Consider the following 19,944-nt stretch of genomic DNA (forward strand, 5'->3'; position numbering starts at 1 on the left):
AAAAGAATTTCAATAATTAAAGAAATGAGTCAAACATCTCTGAAACATAAAAAGAAGGTGAGTGAATTAAACATCTTAGAATCTTGCCTACGAGCCAGGGAAAGTAGATATCAGTCCATCACTTACCTCTGGAATGTCTCTGAAATAATCCAATAATTTCAGATGATGACTACATGTAGAGAAAATGGAAAGAGAAGTAAAGGAAAAGAAGAGGGCAGAGAAAAAGGAGATTAAAGCATATATTACAACTCAATCTAATAAGTCAGCATTTATTGAGCATATGCTCATATATTCATGATAAGAGGTGAAAACACAGTTGCTATCATTAAAGAATGGAGAGCCTAGTAGTAAAGAGAATACACAAAGTGCAGTCAGTGATCAGTTAAAGTATGTACAAAAGACACAGGAGACACAGGGGGATGATTAACTCGGGGAAGATCTCCCCGGTCACTCTGGGCTGGGCTTGAAGAATATTAGGGGGAAGAGGAGATTACAAGTAAACGGGGTGGTAGATAGACAAACACAAGTCATTTGGCATAAGAAGGTAGAGATAAAGGGTAGAGCAGAGATATGCAAGTTAGAAGACAGGATACATCAAGGAGGCTCCTGGTTTGTCTAACCAAGTGAAGGAAGAGTGTATTCAGAAATGAAGAATAATTAAATGTATGTTTTATAAATATCACCCTAAATAAATGGGATGGATGGATGTAGAAGTTGAGAGGATTTGAGGCCATGAAATTGAGCCAAAAGCTAAATTCTAAGAATGTGGGCCCATGATGATCGGAGACCTGGTACAAGGCAATGATAACAGAGATGCGAAAGAGGGATTGGATTTAAAATACCTTTGGGAGTTACGACAGGATTTCATGGTGGTAGTATAAGGGTGTTAGGGGGTGGATGGGAAAATTGTAGGGTTAGCTCTAGGACCGCACAGCTATGCCATTCTCTGTTGTCACAGGCTCAATCATCGAACTACCATTGGACAGATTTTTCCTGGGTATAAGGTGCAGAGTACAGAGAGATGAACAGACTGCCCCTGAGTACCTTGGTCTAAGCTAGAAGTTGAGCTCCTTAAACAAATAAATAGCATTAATCTTGATCACATTATGGCTACCAAATTAGCATGAAATGATATAAATAGTGATCCAATATAACAGTATTTCTCACAATTGAAAACAAAAACAAATATCTGAATAAGTGTCCATGAAGTGAGTTCTTGTGCTCTCCTACGCAGCCTCTCTATTAGTTTGTTAATAAGAAATAGTGCCATTTGCGACAACATGGATGGATCTTGAGATTGTTATGCTAAGTGAAGTAAATCAGACAGAAAAAGTAAAAAACCATATGATTTCACCAAAACATAGGTTATAAAACTGAAGGCAACAAAGGAACACAACAAAGACATAAAAACTAATAGACACAGACAACAGTTTAGTGGTTACCAGAGGGTAAGGGGGGAGGGGGATGGTAGATGAGGGTAAAAGGGATAAAATATATGGTGATGGAAGGAGAACTGACTCTGGGTGGTGAACACACAATGTGATATATAGGTGATGTGTTACAGAATTGTACACTTGAGACCTGTGTAACTTTACTAACCATTGTCACCCCAATAAATTTTAATTAAGAAAAAAAAAGAAAGAAACCTCTTTTCACTCTAAGTTCTGTGAGTAATTAGATCATATGAACAGAAGGCATGCCTGTCAATAGATCCATCCAGGATCTGTACAGAATTAAGTTCCTTAATTTTAAAACTTAGATTATCATTGGTGAGGCTTAGATCCACAGAAAATTGGACTTATGATTTATTAAGAAAACAAGAAAAGTTTCAATTTTGCATGGTAAAATAAAAGTTCCATAAGTAGCAGTCCTCAGAGTAACAGAGGAAAAAAAATGTATTCTGTGTAAGCAACCTCATACTTAAACCTCATACAACACTGACCCCTGGAAAATTCTCCCATAGCATTTCCCAGGTTATCATTTTATAAAGGATAAATGCCTCATGCCTCGAATCTATAAACCAACAAATTTCTACATTAACAATTATTTGTATAGTTCTCTGATGTGTCATTTTTACTCATGCTTATTAGAACAGGGCAGAAAACATGCCTCAGCTTTATATAGCTTTTGATATTGGCAAAGAGACAAATGCTAATGTTGATTTATCTTTTCAAATCCAAACCCCAGGTTTCAAATGCCTGAGATGAAAATTAATAAACTGTCTTTGTTTCCATATTAAGAATGAGTCTGGAACAAAACACTCAAGAGACAGTCTAGAAGCAGAGAAAAAAAGGGAGTCTGAGAGATCAGGAGTTCGTCTGACCACTAAGGTGAGCTGACCTCTAGAGTTGGTGAGAGAATTAAAAAGCGAAAAGCATCCTAGAAGGTAGGAGGGGGCAGAGCGGCCTGCAAGAGAAGACTGCGCTGTCGAGATTTGTATGAAGGTATACCTAATATCCCTCATGGAGAGGTTAAGACAGGGCTAGAGGGAGCTGGTCCCTGCCCTCCGTCCGGTACACACCCCCACGTTCATATAGGATATATGGTGGAAAAACCCTGCTGTCTCCTCTGCTCAGCCTGTGGGAGGATGCTGGTTTTTGTTCAGATCAGGGAGGGCAGGGGAGTCTGGCCATCGCATTGACCATTTTCTGCACCATCTTTCAGATGAGGCGTGCAGTCAAACCGAATCACTGGCTGAGATGTTGCCCTATGCGTGGTCACCTGCCGTGTAGAAACTGCCTTAGTGCAGCTGAGGGAACAGTCCTTCTTGGCCCCTGCCGCATAATACATATTTATATGCACATGTGCCTGTTGTGGGAGCAGGGCCGGCAGATCAGCATGATCAGGGTGAGCAGAGATCAAACGACCCATTTTGGAGGGGAGCTACAGTCAATCTGGGTGAGGGGAAGGGTGTGGGGAAAGGAAACTTCCACTCGCCTCTCCATGGTCACCTTCACCGTGGTTCCCCCTGAAGGGAATGCTAGAGGATTCTAGTCCTACTGACACAGCTCCTGCTGCCCTTGTGTAGGTACCAGCTGCCCTCATCTTTGAAGTCTGCTCAAAAATGGTGGCTATTTCCTTTTAGCATCTGTTAATGGGCTTATCCTTAGGGAAGAAGAGGAAAGGGAGAAATAATGGTCAACTCAGTACTAAGTACCATATAGGAGGAGGCACAGGTGAGAAACTATGAGACGTCAGATCTGTTCTTGGTTTTGAATGCTCTTCCAGATGGATCCTCATTTTGTTGCTCCTCACAGAAGTTAGGGTTGGGCCAGAGCTAGATGAGTACACAAGAGCCAAGGTTGAATTAAGGATCATAGAGGCCAGGGATCTTCTCATTGGGCGCTGCTGTGTTTAGTGTGACGTGGCTGTTCTGTAGGCACATGCATGGGAGGACTGGGTGGTGCGGTATTACATTCCTGGGTCTCTTCTCTCCTCAAAAGGAATCACAAGAATTATCATTGCCGAAGACAGATTCTCGTGGGTACCTCGTGCGAAGTGAGTGGTCCCGAACTTCACGGAGCCCATCCACCAGAGCCCCATCAGTAGAAGAGAACAGAAGCAAGACTGCCAGTCTTAAGGTAAAGATGGACGTGAAAGAATGGAGTACATGATTGCATCATCATTATCATCCTCATATCATCAGTATTATGATGGTCAATAAACATTCACCATCATCATCATCAGTATTATGATGATTACATCATCATTATCATCATTGCCATCATCATAATACTGCATTATGCCGATGATGATGATGATAATGATGATGTAATCATAATACTGATGATGATGATGGTTAATGTTTATTGATGCTTTCTAAATGCCAGGACCTGCTCTATGTACTTTATATGTTTTAGCTAATTTAGCACCCCCCCCAAAAAAATAATGCTGTAAGCTCTATTTTATAGGTGAGAAAACTGAAACACAGAATAACTTGCCTAAGAGTTCACATGAATAACCCTAATAGAGCTAGTTTAAAACCCAGGGTCTCTAGGTCTATAAGCTGTACACTTAATGATTAAATGATATGGTTTCTCATTCCTTCCTTCATTCAACAACTATGTACCCAAGACCAAGGAGACGGGGTAGAACGGTCAACAAAGACAATAATTTGTTGAAGGGCATTACATTGTGTGGCTAAGCCTGGGTGCCTAACTTAGCCTGGCCACATAAGACAAAAAAGTTAGTTTCAAGATTAAATTTTTGGATGCAGAGAGATGACACAGACCCAGCCACTGGGGAAACATGTATTCCTACCAGTCCATCTATCTCCGCGAGGACTGGTTCAGTCATCTAACCGAGAAAATGCCTTTTGAAACAGGTGGAACAATCGTAAAATCTGCAATACTGTGTGAATGCGTCATAATTGATTGCACACCTTAGTAAGAGTCCTTCCTCATGACCGTTCCTTCCTGTTCCAGAAGATGCTTCCCTCCAATGGAGCTCCACAGATGCACAGACCTCCAAAGGCAACGGGGAGATACTAAATTCTCCCACCTACCAAACTTCTAGTCATCAGTACATTAATAACAGGGTCAATGTGGGGACAGGCCACCCCAAGTGGCTTTGTAGAGTCTTCTGGTGGGAACATCTGGTCAAGTTGCTCATCAGGTTAACCGGAGGTCACAGATGGAGGCAGTGGCCAGTAAGGTCCCTTACGGAAGCCCTCTGCCTACCCAGAGGCCTCTGTCTGGGCAGGTATACATGCCGGAGGCAAGTGACAGAACTTTGCAAACCATGTGTCATCTGCCTAAGGGCAAGAAGAGGGCCTGTACACTATCTACTCAACAAAATAAATAAAATAAAAAAGGAAGAAAGTGTGAGGTGCCACTGGGGGAGCTAAGGGGAAATGAAAGCAGATTGTGCCCATTTAACAGAAATATCTAATATCTGGAGCCTTGGGATGTCTAAGCCTCTTTAAGCCCCCACCTAAAGGGGCCGAGACGAACCAGGATCCACTTAAGGGCTAGGAATGGAGCGGAGACAAGGGGACAGCTCCTTGACTCCAGCTGGGCAGAGACCGGGACAGGGACCTCAGGCCAGCATGGAACGAAGACGCCCCTTTTCTTGCTCCAGGTCCCCACCAGCTCCACAACCTCCCGGACTTCATCCACCTCCCCCAGCCAGCAAGAGTCTCAGCAAGAACTGTCCACGCAGGCCTCTGTGCCCATTCCGACCGCGCCGCACACGCCACCAGCGCCTACAGACTCCTGTCCTCCCACGCCCCCGGAGCCCCAGCCGCAGTCCACGCTCCGGCGCAGCAGCAAGATGCATGAGAACACTGACAACTGGGCCCATGGCATAGGGCGGGACCCGCGGGACCCCCGGGATACTCAGCAGCGGGAATACCCCCGCACGCCCCCCAATGAATGGAAGCCCTATGCCCAGCGCAAGGCGCACTACTCCTCCCAGCTGGACCGCGACTGTATATCCGACCTTCCCCGGCAGCAGCGGGAGGAAGAGGACGATGACGAAGAAGCCTACTGGTCATCCGTGAGGACACTGTATGAGAAGAACCCAAACTGCTCTCGACCCCGGCCGGTGAGCAGGGCCCACCGCCCCTGGGACCGCGGGTGCCCTTCTGCACAGGGGGCCAAGCCTCTCCCAGCCTCCCTCCTCTGTCTGTACTGCTGGGACGTCCATCTCAGCCCCCTGCTGCTCCTCCCTAAACCTCCCTGCTGCAGCCTCGGGACCTAAGTCTTGGCTATCTCCAGCATCCCAGGGCTCCAAGCAAGGGCCCAGCTGTTTTCTTCCCACCGTGCCCTGGGATGAGGCCCGTTTCTGAGCCCTCTGGGTCTTTGCGACTGTACCCCCATTCGCACCCCTCTCTGCAGGTCAAACCCAAGCATGCCATCACCGTCGCTGTGTCATCCCAGGCTCTCTTCAACATGACGGATGGCAGGAAAGTCTACGAGGAAGAGGGTCTGGAAAAGTACATGGAGTATCAGATCAGCAACGAGAATGTCATCCTGACTCCAGGGCCTGCTTTCCGCTTTGTCAAGGTACTCTGCAGAGTGTCTGCCAGGACCCTAGATGGTCAGGAGAGGGATTCAGGCCGACCCTCGGGATCTCCGCCATGTTCTCTTCTACTCTCTAGCCCATGTCTGTCATTCTTGCCCTTCTAACGTTGACCCCGGGTCAGTTTGTATTTTCACAGAGGCTTCCCGGCTGTTGAGGAAGGGACTCCATCCCTGGATTTGGGAGGTTGGGCTTCCCTAAGCAGAGTCCTCATCCTGAGACCTGTGATAGAAAACTCGGTTCCCTCCCTAGGAAGAGCAGTGGCCAGAAGCAATAATGAGTTTACAGTTCCAAGCACTAGTGGAAATAAAATGCCTCATTAAAATGAAATGAAATCACCTTTGCTGCTCTTGCCGCAGGCACAGCATATACAGAAAATCAAGATGCTCTTGGCACTTAAGGGCATGATATTAATAGAGAAAGTAGGGTTCTCTGAACGTATACACATGTGTATAGTACTTACAACTGTGATCCTCTTCGTAACTTAAACAAACATTACACGATAACATCATAACCAGGCAGAAACAAATGACACCTCCACCAGTTGTATAGAAAGTACTTATGGGCTACGGTAGAGGCAGGGAGGAAGCCATGCACCTATTCTACGGACTCCTGTTTCAAAATAGACAACGTGTTCCCTTCGGCAGCACATACACTAAAATTGGAACAATAGAGACCATTAGCATGGCCCCTGTGCAAGGTTAACATGCAAATTCATCTAAATTTTTCACAATAAGAAATCATCATCAGATGATCAAAAAAGGCAGGTTTTACAATATCCTCCCCCCACCAAAAAAAAAATGACAAAGCAGAAAAGGGCTATTAGCCTGATCCTTCTCTCTACCTACCCAACAAGAGCTATTTCTAGTGAACCAAATGTTGTAGCAATTTTCAACAAACGCCTCCTATCTATTCAGTAAACATTATCTGAAGTTCTGTGTAGGCGAGGCAGAAAATACAGAAATCAGTGGCCGAGCCCTGCCTTCACGGAGCCCCGTCTTCAAAGCTTGAACAGATCACTGTGCTGCAGGTCCCCAACGCCCACCTCGCCTGGCCCTCTTTACCCACATTCGTGTTTGTGACCGGCAGGCTCTGCAGCATGTCAATGCTCGACTCCGAGATCTGTATCCTGACGAACAGGACTTATTTGATATTGTACTGATGACTAATAACCATGCCCAAGTGGGAGTGCGGCTTATAAACAGCGTCAATCACTATGGTAAGTAAAATAAATACCATGTGCAAGTACAGTCGCGGCTCGGGAGGAGAGAAGCCATGTTATTTTGCTAACTGCGGCCTAACGAACGCAGTGTCTTTGATACTGACACCCCCTTCTGCGTGAGGAATGTTTATTTGCCTATGTCAGAACAAGAGAGGCCATGTTCATTTTTAACTTCAGCACAGAGTTGGGCCCAAAGCTCTGGCCTTAACTTGTCAAGTGTGAATTTCAAAGTCTTAATCCCAGGTCCTGTAATATATTTCTGTTTTATGTTTTACACTTCTGAACTTGACTTCAAGGAGCCGTCAACCCGGAGGCTTTCTCGGTGAGATCAAGCTTCTTGCTCACCACAGATACATGTGAAAGGTTTAAAGGTTTTCACCTTTCCTTTCCACTCTGAAAATCTGATTCTCCCTGGCTGCTTTCCCCACACATCCAATCCACACTCAGGCCTGCAAAGTTGTCTTTATCCCTTTACATGGAAAGTTGGATGGACTCGAGTCCCTTCATCACATTCCCCTCACTGTGTCATGGAATTACCTGACTGCTTATTTGGGGACTTTTAGCCAATTTACTAAGTGACAGATCCAGTCATGTGGGTATGCCAAGCCAAAATAAGGTTTAAATTTGGCATATTTAAAGTCTAGGTTTAAATTGGGCATACTCATAAATAATAAAGATATATTAACAAGTTATGAGTTTTATATTATGGTAGCCTAACTATAAGGCTGGTGTCTTACTGAGACATAGTTTAAAAAATGCTTGTCTTTCTATAATGTGGCCTTCAAAGTGTTATGACATGAAAAGAGAGAACGTACATAAAAGGTTTAGCATAGACGACTGGCACAGAATGATCACTCAACAAACTGCAGCCATTATTTTTACAACACATGCTCTTATTTGATTTAATAAGTGATTTAGGTCTATCTACCCCCCCACCCTGAGCCCATGGAGGGTAGTAGCATGAAAAAAAATATGTTATTTATCAATTAATTCTGCTAATAACTGACTGAGCACAATCTTCTCATGCAGCCTATTCATGGGATAACAACCTTTTACTTGGAAGAGTTAGTTACTCCCATTCTCTGGGAGCTGAAGGCAATTTGTACATCTCTCTGCTATCATCTTTGTTAGGCCCAATGTTGGCGTAAGTGAAAAAGTGAGAGTAATTTGTCATTACCACAGCAACCACATCCACCTCACTGCTGAGGGGCCCTATCTACTCTCTTGGTCCACAGAGATGTTAAACAACTGACTAGACTCAAAATTCTGCTTTCTATCATGTACAGCTACCCAGCTTATCACATATCTAAAAACACTTGAAATGGGTACACGAGATTTTATTTGCATAGTGTTACATTTAACTATGAAGTGTTAACAAGGGTGAACAGTGTTTGCATTTATTAATAGTCCTGCACTGAGGCTGAGACCTTTCTACATAAGTCTCTATTAGAGTTTCAGATTATTCCCTAAAAAAAATAAAATAAAATAAAAAGGGAATCCTAGGTAAAAAGGTATAATCCTGTTAAAAGCTCTTGATACATATTGTCAAATTACTTTCCAGATGGCTTGTAGCAATTTATACTTCATCCACAGTGTATTTAGGTACCTACTTTACAAACCTCTCACCAATACCTAGTGTTTTTGTTTTCACTGGTGCTGATTTGAAAGGCATTTGATGGTATAGTAGTAGTGTTTAGTCTGCTAATAATTCCATTTAAAACTTCAAGGCAGGGGCCGGCTGACTGGCTCAGTTGGTTAAGAGCTCGCTCAAGAGTTTGAGCTCTGAGCAACAGCAGTTCAAGTCCTGGCCCGAGCTGAGCAGCCGCTGAGCTACCAACAGGTGGCAGGATGGCTCAGCTAAAAAAAAAAAAGACAAAATTTCAAGGCAGGAGAGGCACTTTCCTGTTGTTCTTTTTAAAAAGGAGTTTATTCCTAGCACTACCTGTTATTACTATTGCATTTTTACTGAAGAAATACAGAAATGGTACTTGAAATAGAGCCACACTAACTGGCCCCTTCAACGTGTGAGGAGGCTATAGTTGAAAGACAAGAGTCAGTGTGAACCTGTGGGCTGAGGCAAGTCTTTAAGCCTCAGTTTCCTTTTCTGTAATGAGGAGGATAGTGCTTGCCATCCAGTTGTGAGATTGAATCAGCATGACCTATGTGGGTGGACATTCTAAACTATCACACACCAAACACATCCACTATTACCTAAAATAGCTGAGATATTTGTCAATATTGGCACTAAGAAGGTAATTCTAAAACCTCAGTAGGCACTCAATTATTCCTAAGGTAGTTCATCTGCATTTGTCTTTAGTCTCTAGACATAACAAAGTCTTCCCTGTCCGACCACAGGCCTACTAATTGATCGCTTCTGTATGACTGGTGGGAAAAGCCCCATTGGCTACTTGAAGACCTATCTTACCAACTTGTATCTTTCTGCGGATTCTGAAAAAGTCCATGAAGCAATTCAACAAGGTATCAGCTTGGTGTTATCCCTCTAGTTAATAAAGAGCTTTGCACTAGCAGTTACTTACAATGGGCTTCCCATGTGACTGTGTGGCTTATGCTCTTGTTGGGTTTTCTGCTAAGGTGTTTCCGCCTTAGCAGCACTCAAGTTTGGCCTTTACAGCTTTGACCTTTCTAGAGGTGGACATCCATACATTACACATTTCCATCCCTTATAAAAGTGGAGCCAGTGCATAAACAACTGTTTTGAAATGTGTGGTTGTGAAGAGGATTTGAGTCATCAGGGAATAATAGCTAGAGAGAAAGTGCAAGGTCTGGGAGGGATTTTTAATATTTTTTTAATGATAGAAACTAAAACCTGTGGCCCTGAGATGAGTTTTAATCAATCCCCAGGGATCGCCTCTGCAACGATGTTTGATGGAGGCAAAGACATGGCTTACTGTGACACACAGCTCCGTGTGGCTTTTGATGGGGATGCCGCCATCTTCTCAGAAGAGATTGAACATCCTACCAAGGACCATGGGGTGGACAAATTCTTTCAACATGAAACACAGCATGAGAATAAATTTCCTGCTCAGGTAGGTTCAAGGAACTCTCATGAATTTTGATCTACTTATTTTCCAACATACAGATATAAATATTTGTTCACTGTGATGGCTTTTAAATTATTTTAGGCAGACTACTCCTCACTTCTCACTTGCAGTTTTCTGCCTTTCTTTCTTTCATGACTCATTTGAAGCATCTGCGGCTGACTTTATTATTTTTTTTGGAATTATTTTTATGTTCAATTTAGGGCTCTATAAAATAAGAAAACATAACATTCAAGCATTTATAACAGAATCCTGGGGACACTGCCCAAATCTAGGAGCTATGTAACAGGATGTCACCTCACTTTTGACTTTTTCCCCTTTTCTGCTTTTAGCCATTTGAAGCAATAAAACAGAGCATGGCATCCAGGAGGGTAAAGAAAAATTTATAGTAGGTTATGCAAATTGACCTAAAACAATCTGTTTAATTTTTGAAAAGCTATTGGTTGGTAATCTTCAATAGCTAGAGGAAGAAAAAAAGCTGCAAGTTTTCACCACAACTTTGCTACAGGGTAGCATATTAAGAACAATTTCAGATTGAATGTATGAGGTATGATAAAAAAATATGGTGACTGTTTAAATTTTAAAAAATTATTACAGTAAAATACACATTGCCATGAACCCCCCCTCATTGAAAAATTCATTCAATACAAGAAAAAAAATTTTTTTTTCAATATGGGATACATTTGACTTTATTTTTTAATGTTAACATTCTTTTACCTAGCCTTTTGGAAATGTTTCTATGATCTCAAGATAATGAGTTCACCTCTTGCAAATTATGAGTAACAAAGGTATAACGGCTTACCCACAAGCCATTTCTACATAATAGGCTCTCAAAATAGTAAGGCCATTTCCAATGGGTCAGTAAACATCTGTTGAACTTCTCTGTCCATAACCTCAAGCTCAACAAAGGCATCACTTAATTGAGAAAATCTGCAGAACTGAGAGATTGAATACAATCAAATAATGAGCCTCAAAACAGTGCAAACTATGAAAACCTAATCAAACTGAAACTGAATATTTAAGTTTTTTTGAAATCAATCCATGAACTGAAGTGTTAGACTCAGGGTCAGAAATTTATAAAACCTACAACTTCTGAACCAAAGGAAATATGAAACATCAAAATATTCACCAAACTGAGTCTTCACTGATTATTCAATTTTAATCTATGAATTTTACAAAGGAATTTAATTGGCCTTTTTTGTCTCAGCTCTTCTTGAACTTAAGATAGACTTAAATGTTATTTTTATTACATTTATAAAAGTATTAAGAGACTAACTGAAAGCTGGAAAGTTTTACTAACTCACCTCACATTACAGCAAGTGATATTTAAACTCTGTGTGTGTGTGTGTGTGTGTGTGTGTGTGTTAGTCAGAGTTGTTGAGGTATAATTTATGCATACATACAGTAAAATTCATAACTTTTAGTGGATGGTTCTAAGAGCTTTGACAAATGGTTACAGTTGTCAAAACACAACCAAACTCAAAATACTTAATATTCCAAATTCCCTTGGGCCTCTTTGTCGTCACCCCTAGCCTCCTATCTCCAGGATCTGTCAACCACTATTCTGATTTCTACCCCTACAGTTTTGCCTCTTGCAGATGCCATATAAATGGAACCACACAGGATGCAATCTTTTTCATCTGACTTTTTAATTTGGCATAATGCATTTCAGATTTGTCCCTACCATTCCACGGATCAGTAGATGGTTCCTTTTTACTGCTGAGTAGTATTCTGTTCTGTGGATCTTTTGGAGGTCATTTTCAGTTTGGGGCATTTATAATGAAACCATTTTAAGCATTTACATACAGGATTCTGTGTAAACATAAAATCTCATTTTTCATGGGTAAATACCTAGGAGTAGGATTGCTAGGTCACATGATAAGTATATGTTAAACTTTGTAGAAAACTGCCAAATAAGTTTCCAAAGTTACCACACCACTTTGCATTCCCAGTAGCTCTGCCTGAGAGATTTTGTGGCTCTGCATCTTTGCCAGTATTTGGTACTGTCAGCTGTTTTTCCTTGCTTGTGTTAAGCTATTCTTGTCATTATATAATGGTATCTCATTGTATTTTTAATTTGCATGTCCCTATCTCCTATCAGGTGCTAACTTGCCATCGTATGTATTCATTGACAAAAATATCTGTTCAAATCTTGTGCTCATTTGTATTGGCTTGTTTGATTTTTTTCTTTATTACTGAGGTTTGAGAGTTTACACATTCTGTATACAAGTTCTTTATCGGTTATGTGTGTTTTGCAAATATTTTCTCTCAGTCTGTGCTTGCCTTTTCATTCTCTGAACATCTTTCAGTGTCTTTCGTGAACAGAAGCTTATCATTTTGACGAAGCTCAATTTACCAAATTGTTCTTTTATGAATTATGTTTTTAATGTCATAGCTAAGAAATCTTTGCCTAGCCCAATGTCACAAAAATTTCCTCCTATGTTTTCTTATAGAAGTTTTATAATTTTAGGGGGTTTTTTTGGGGGGGGAATGGCTTATTGTGGGTTAATTTTTGTATTTGTGCAAAATATTTGTTAAGGTTAATTTTTGCCTTATAGGCATCCTACTTATCCCAACACAATTTGTGAAAAGGGCTGGCTTTCTGTTCCTTTAACATAGGTATCTATCTTTTACCAATATCACACTGTCTTAATTTTCATAGCTTGATAGTAAGCCTTGAGATCAGGTGGTGCAAGCTCTCCAAATCTGTTATTCTTCAATTATCTTTTGAATGTTCTGACTCCTTTGCATTTTCATGTAGATTTAAGAATTGGCTAGTCCATTCCTAGGGAAAAATAAATCCTGCTGTGATTGTGTTGAATTTATACCTTAGTCTTGGAAGAGTAGATATCGTGACAATATCAAGTCTTGCAGCCCACTGGCATGGCATATCTCTTCATTTATTTAGGTGATCTTTAATTTCTTTCATCAGTTTTTTTTTATAGGTTTCATATAGCTATCACCCATATTTTGTTAGATTTATAACTGAGTACTTCATTACTTTTGGTGCTATGATAAATGATACTTTTCAATTTTTAATTTCCAATTTGATTGTTGAAAATATAAAGAAACACAATTGGTTTTGGCATATTATCTTTGCATCCTGCAACTTTCTTAAAGTTAATCATGACTAACTGGTTAGTCATAGTAACACTTTTGTAGATTTGAGGTTTTCTTTGAACACAATGTTGACTGGGAATAAAAACACTTTTATTTCTGTTTCCATTCTGTATGTCTTATTTATCTGTCTTGTCGTATTGCCCTTGCTAGGTATTCACAATCTACGACTATAAGTCATCCCAATCCTTCCTATTAACATTATGTCACATCATATCCAGTGTAAGACCTTACAACAGTGCTATTATAAAACATTTTACTTTCACCTATACTAGAAACTCACAAATCTTTGGGTAATCAATTATCTTTATAATGAATAAGAATAAGACAAAAATATGTCTTTTGTATTCATCTTCATTTTCAACATGTCCAGGAATCTTGGTTTCTTTGTGTAGATCTAGGTTTCTCCCAGGTAGCATATCCTTTTGCCAGGAGATCGTCTTTTAACATTCCATGTAATAAAACTCATATGCTGTTACCAAAAGTTTTTAGTGTTTCTTTATCTGAAAAAGTCTTTAGTTGACTTCATTTTTGAAAAATATTTTATTTTGACTTAATACAACTTTCTGCATTGACCATGTTTTTTTTTCTCTCAGCACTTTAAAGATACCCATCCATTGTCTTCTCGCTTGCATAGATTCTGACAACAAATTGTTTTGAGATTCTTATCTTTGGTCCTGTATATGTAATGTGTCTAATTTTCTCTGGATGCCTTCAAGGTTTTCTATATTTGTGTTTCAGAAGTTTGAATGTGGTGTGAGGTGTGTGTGTGTGTGTGTGTGTGTGTGTGTGTGTGTATACAATTCCCTCTCTCATTCTTATGAGATCTAAATTATCAATTAGTCTTCTTCTGTTAATTACTTTCTCTTGAGACTTGTTTATTGTTTGTTTTGTTTTATTGTAGTTTCATAAATCTTTGATTAATTTCCAATCATAGTGTTTATATACTAGAGGCTTTGGTAAATAGTATATATTTTGGTAAATACTAAAAAAAATTAAAAATTGGTAAAATTTTTTGCCTGGTTATAGGCATGCCCCCTCCTCTGCTAAGAATTAGTGTGATGGGTTGAATGAAACAAATCAGGAGTTTGACTAGCTATGCATTTTGTCGTTGCTATTGTTACCTTCATTTCTCCCCAGGCGTCAAATTCCTCAGGTAGGGTGGGGAAGCGTTTTTTCACAATATTCCTGTTCCATGTTCAGCTTTAGATCTTCCCTTTGTGCATGTGCCTCAGAGATGGTCTCCATGTTGCTACTCCACTCCCAATGGTTGCTTGTTTGTCTCTTCCAGCTAGCTTGATGATGACAGGTTGAGGGGCATTCTCTGTTGTCCTAGTTCAGCCTAAATCTAGTGCAGAACCTGTATCTCCCTACATCTTAGGGGTGAAGTTTTATCATTCATCTTGCCTTTCCCCCAGTGACAGAAACTACCTAATGGCCTGGGTCCATAAGAGTCTCCTGTGCCTCTCCCAGGAGTGGAGGGTTTTCCTTTCCCCTCCCCCCATAGTAGAGCATCTTTACCTGTGCTCTGGGTGGGGAACAGTGTTTGACTTCCTTCTTCCAGCAGTCTTTTGTTCCTTAGGAGATATGGGACAATGTGGAGTTTTAGTCTTCTCACAGCGGCAGGTGGTCCTCTCTTCCAAGCCTGCGCTACCAAGGGCTGCATTCTTTCATCTCCCACCCTACCTGCAATCTTTCTCATAAGCAACTAGCCAAGTCCATGGAAAAAAGCCCACAAGGGAGTATTTCTTGTATCTGCAGCTTCCAGGATTTCCATGCTCTCTCATTAGCCTACACTTTGCCTTTATTAATTTTTAAAAAGTGCCTGAATTTTTCATACTTGCTTGTACAGTGTCTTGTATGTCTTCCTTCAGTGCTCTGCCAAAGATGTGCCAGTTCTGGAATTCCATCTGTCCTTGAAGATACCTTAGGTGTCTCCTTAGATTTTTTTCCCTTAGATTTCATGTTAGTTGGTTGCCCTATTACCTCAGCTCTCTAATAGACTCAAGAAAAGTTATGACTTTTTAGATTATCTGGGTTTTTCTTGTTGTTGGGAGTTACAGTCTTTTCAGCTTTCTACATCTTAGGTAGATTCCAAATGTTTTAAATCCCACGTTCCTCAAAAAGATATTTTTGAGTAGCTCTCCTTCATAGTTCTGTATTTTCATTGATAAATTATATGCTTATACTACTGTACAAATATATAAACTATAAAACACATCCAAAAATAGAGGAAAGAATGATACCTGGTTTTAATATGGTGACATAAACAGACCAGTCCCTATTTCTTCCCTTTGGGAGGTACTCAAAAACTGTGTTCCTCTGTGTTTCAAAACCAAACTGTGAGCAAGGTGGCTTCTATCAATGGTCCCCACACCCTGTTTGCTGTTGTATCTCAAAAAAAAAAGTTACAGTTTTTTACTTATGTATTTGTGTTTCACCTTTATGAAGTGAATTTTTACTTGTTGTTTTCTGATATATGCAGCCTCAGAGAAAGCAAAATAAGTAAATGATCACATCAATAGTCATGCTTGCAGAAAAGTTTGTTTCTATGACAGCAGAGAAGAGAGCTTTTGAATTGTGAAAACAAGTCAGTGTTCAAATACTATGCCTCACCTTCCCAGAAGTCACCTAACAGTTCTGATGAAAACCAATCTACTTCAGTAATGAGTAATAAAAAGGGGACCAGCACAGAACATAAGCAAAGATTCCATGAGAAAAAGGCAGACAAAGAAGAGCAAAATCAAGTACAGATGAAAAACTCTCACTACAAATATATGCCAAAGTACACGTGAAAGTTATGACTAAGCATTTGCCATGACTTAAAAACGTAATAAAGTAGGGTCATGAAGTGGAAATGCAAGAATCAGGGAAGAGATGATAAATTGTTAAATGATAGAACTCTGGAAATTAGTACAATTGAAAAGTAAGATTTTGGAGAGAAAAATGACAGAAATAGATCACAGGTAAAGAAAATCCAACATATGCATAACTGGAATCCTTGAAGAAAAACACTGAATTTATGTTCTGGGGAGAGGAGAAGAGGGTTGTGTGTGGTCAACATAAAGATGCATGTGTGTATAAAAATATAAATCAAGAAAAAATCCTGAGTCACCAGAAGATTTTCATACATACACTAAACAATTAAAAGACGAAAGGCCACAGTATGTAATAGGGAAATAGAGCAGAATGATTATGAGACATGCCGTAGTAAAATTATTTGAGGTCAAAGATGAAGAAATATTTCTTTGGGCAACCTGCACATACAAGTTGCACGGGGGAGGTCTAGCTGTACTCAGCCTTCTTCTCTACAAGAGCACTCAATAGTAAAACACAGTGGACCACTACTTATCACACGGAGAGAAAATACAAATCACAGATTCTATATCCAGCCAAAAGCTGATTCAGGTTGAAAGGAAACAGGTCAACAGTTGAGAACCTACTATATTCTAGGAATTATTATTTCTATAAGATTTTCTTGAGGAAACTAGTACAGTTGGACACATTTTGGCCAATACGTAGATGACTAGAAACAAAGAGGCATAAATGGGCCTACGATACATATATTTAACCATAGAACCAAAACTAAAACAATTGTAGGGATTAGGGAGCAGAAATATGACATGCTCTAACAATGTAGAAATTAGGTAACTAATGAAAACTGGAAAAATGTGAAGGAAAAGGCCTAAGGAAGATTGAGTATGCTGATATGTTCATTTACAATAGCTAATCAAAGGATAAAATGTAAAGCTGATAAATAGAAATATGAGAATCTTTACTAATGCAAATGTAAACCCCGAAAAAGATGAAACAAGTATAACTGGATGGCTAAAGAAGAAATAGAGAGCAAGAGAGAGGTAAAAGAGTACCCTAATTTCATCATTTCTCATTGTAAAAAATAATAGATCCAGGATTTTGAAAAACAGAGTACTGATGGTAGTATAAAAAGTTATAGTTATAAAGGTAACCAACAGAAGGAAATAATACAAACCTTCCTAAATGTTAGAAGAAACACACACATACACATGCATAAAGAGAAAAGACACTTGGTGAACAATCCTTTAAAAGCTTTAAACATGAAAAATACAATAAAAATCATAAGACAGGACCATTATCATGTGTATTTGTAATACCAATAAATATAAATGTCCTAAAACTCAACTTTTGTTTTAAAAATTAAGACTTTCAGATTGGATCACATAGCAAATCCTATTCTATGCTTTATACCAGAGCTACAGCAAAAACTAAGTGTTCGGGAAGGTTGAAAATAAAAGTAAGTGTGACGATAAACCAAATATTTGTAAATACAAGACAAAGCTAGATCCAAACCAACCGGGCATTAAACAAGATGAAGGAATATACTTCCTAATGTTAAAATGTGCAATTCACAAAAAGCAAATTAAAAGAGTGCTTTTGGTAATTAACTGAACTTTATTTGGAGTATCCCACTTTGCCACTGATGGCTTATATTCTTGCTATGGTTTAACTTTTTAATAGAAATTTCTTTCAATTGTAAACTATCTGTGTTTGGACAATAAATTATATGATCATCCTACGTTTATTCCAGGAATGCAAGGATGGTTCCATATAAGGAAATATATTTACATAAATGCAAGGGGTTTCAGCATTGTGTCATAGGCTTTATAATACTGCATACGGTATTGTATCTGTTTATAAGCTCTTATAAACCTCTGCTTTTTCAGCCTTCATTTGCATTGACCCACTGGATCACAGCTATGACATATGTTCCTTTGACAGGGTCCCTTGAAAGGCTTCCTGGAAGAATTAGGCAGACTGCAAAAGAAGTTTTATGCCAAAGATGAACGGCTTTGTTGCCCCATCAGGACCTACCTGGTCACAGCCAGGAGTGCATCCAGTTCAGGTGCCAAAGTGCTGAAAACTCTTCGCCGCTGGGGTCTAGAGATAGACGAAGCTCTTTTCCTTGCTGGAGCCCCCAAAGGTCCCATCTTAGTGAAAATACGACCCCACATCTTCTTTGATGACCGTATGTTCCACAGTGAAGGGGCACAGAAATTTGGCGCCACCGCAGCTCACGCACCTTATGGCATTAATCAAAAAATGAACAATTAGAGATCGGGAGGAGAAAGCAAGCAGTGAGTCTGGTATTACAGATGCCACTTCCTGTGGATCTCTAGGGTAATTAGGAAGATATTTCAGATGATTAGACCTCAGAACTTAGTTCATTGGAAAGATTTTCTCTTAATTTTTCAAAAACATTTCGAACCCTCAAGTTACCTTCAAGCTACTCTGAGCCGTCAATGCTGTTGAATACAATTGCACCTACCTTTGTGTGTAAGTCATACTGATGACTCTGCAGCATAAGTTTAGAACGTGAATGCTTAAAGGGCTATGTCAGAAGCCTATTTAGCCTGACAAAGCATTGCTCTTTTTTGGATGTTGGTAAATAGAATAAATTGTTACCCATCATCATTATAGAACAGTGGTCTTCAAAGGTGGAAAGAGTAAAGGACATTCTTGAAAATTAGAGGCTTTTTAGTTTATTGACTCTATGATCAGCCTTTAAATCAATGCAAAATGAAAATGTGACTCCACCTGCATGTGTATACCAATTTTGATACTAGTCATTCAGGAATAAATCAGCTGATTATTCATACAGGGCATTTTCCATCTAAGATGAGCTCCAAACAGAACCTCCTAGGAAAGATACTTTGATACTTATTTGGTGGGTTCATTGTCTCTGGACCACAGGGCTTCATACTTGAAGTCTCCGGTTTTAGGCCGGGCAGGTAGGCCCAATGTTTGCATGTCAAAATAAGCCTTGGTCACTGCTTCAAAATGGGACACGAAATGTAGCATCCTGACCTTTCATTGTTGTCATTCTGTTGTGTGATTTTGTTTCCTTTTCAAAAAACTGTGGTTCTGAACCATAATCTACACGTTAAGGTACAGTGAGCTGGTTATTTTCACGTTACCTCATTTTCTCATCAAACCAAACATTTGTGACATAACATTGTAACCTTCCTTTTTAATCAATAAAGAACCTAAGATGCAAAAAAAAAAAAAAAAAGATGAAGTAGCTTGTCTAAGAATAGCACCTAATAAATAGTAGGACTAAGGTTCAAATTCAGGTCTTATTTACTTCAAAAGCTATGTCTATTTTTTGTTCTGTGTTATACAGCCTTCCAAAATGAGTTGCTCTTATTGATTCCATGGGTATAGGAACCACCCTGAACACATCAGTCATTCCATTAAGCTCTATGCTTAAGGTACACAGCAGTTACATAGCAGGTCTGAGGCTCCCTGTCCTGTCTTCTCCATGCACCCTGTTGGTCCTCCATCTTTACCCCACCTACATATGCAAATTCTACCCTGGCTCTAGTTGAAAAAGGCTGTTGCTGAAATACATCTTGTGACCTGCTTCCCAGTTTGATATAAGCCCGTCCAAAGTATATCAGTCGTGACACTCATTGAGTATCTAGTGTTTTTTATGCACTCCCCGATGTGAAGACCACAAGAGTCTCAGACATAATCCCACTCTTGAGG

At 39.9% G+C, this 19,944-nt stretch overlaps 1 protein-coding gene and 1 long non-coding RNA gene across 6 annotated transcripts in view; one reads left to right on the forward strand and one right to left on the reverse strand.

The window, feature by feature from the left end:
- Positions 1–18,510, forward strand: NT5C1B (5'-nucleotidase, cytosolic IB). 5 transcript variants are annotated; one of them, XM_019654021.1, is made up of 10 exons: positions 25–57; positions 2,241–2,330; positions 2,665–2,898; positions 3,444–3,581; positions 5,080–5,544; positions 5,838–6,005; positions 7,111–7,240; positions 9,599–9,721; positions 10,106–10,290; positions 18,178–18,510. In XM_019654021.1, the coding sequence occupies exons 1-10, from the start codon at positions 25–27 to the stop codon at positions 18,508–18,510; spliced, it is 1,899 nt and encodes a 632-aa protein (XP_019509566.1). The 5 variants fall into 5 exon arrangements, with proteins under 5 accessions (XP_019509861.1, XP_019509566.1, XP_019509643.1 ...); XM_019654098.1 differs by having other exon boundaries at positions 2,665–2,847; positions 3,444–3,593; XM_019654169.1 differs by having other exon boundaries at positions 2,665–2,847.
- The window catches only part of LOC109389180 (uncharacterized), a 26,398-nt gene continuing 24,857 nt past the window's right edge, over positions 18,404–19,944 (reverse strand). Inside the window, exon 3 of the long non-coding RNA XR_002125359.1 lies at positions 18,404–18,478. This is a non-coding gene — a long non-coding RNA (uncharacterized LOC109389180). The remainder of the gene's footprint in view (positions 18,479–19,944) is intronic.

The sequence above is a fragment of the Hipposideros armiger genome, unplaced genomic scaffold (assembly GCF_001890085.2).
Source record: "Hipposideros armiger isolate ML-2016 unplaced genomic scaffold, ASM189008v1 scaffold_0, whole genome shotgun sequence".
Lineage (NCBI taxonomy): Eukaryota > Metazoa > Chordata > Mammalia > Chiroptera > Hipposideridae > Hipposideros > Hipposideros armiger.

What these genes read in the sequence shown, in the direction of transcription:
- NT5C1B (XM_019654021.1), top strand. Translation starts at nt 25, where the DNA reads ATGAGTCAAACATCTCTGAAACATAAAAAGAAG. An exon ending in GGGAGCTACAGTCAATCTGG is followed by an intron (nt 2,899 to 3,443) that starts GTGAGGGGAAGG and finishes TCTCCTCAAAAG; the next exon opens with GAATCACAAGAATTATCATT. An exon ending in GCAAGACTGCCAGTCTTAAG is followed by an intron (nt 3,582 to 5,079) that starts GTAAAGATGGAC and finishes TTCTTGCTCCAG; the next exon opens with GTCCCCACCAGCTCCACAAC.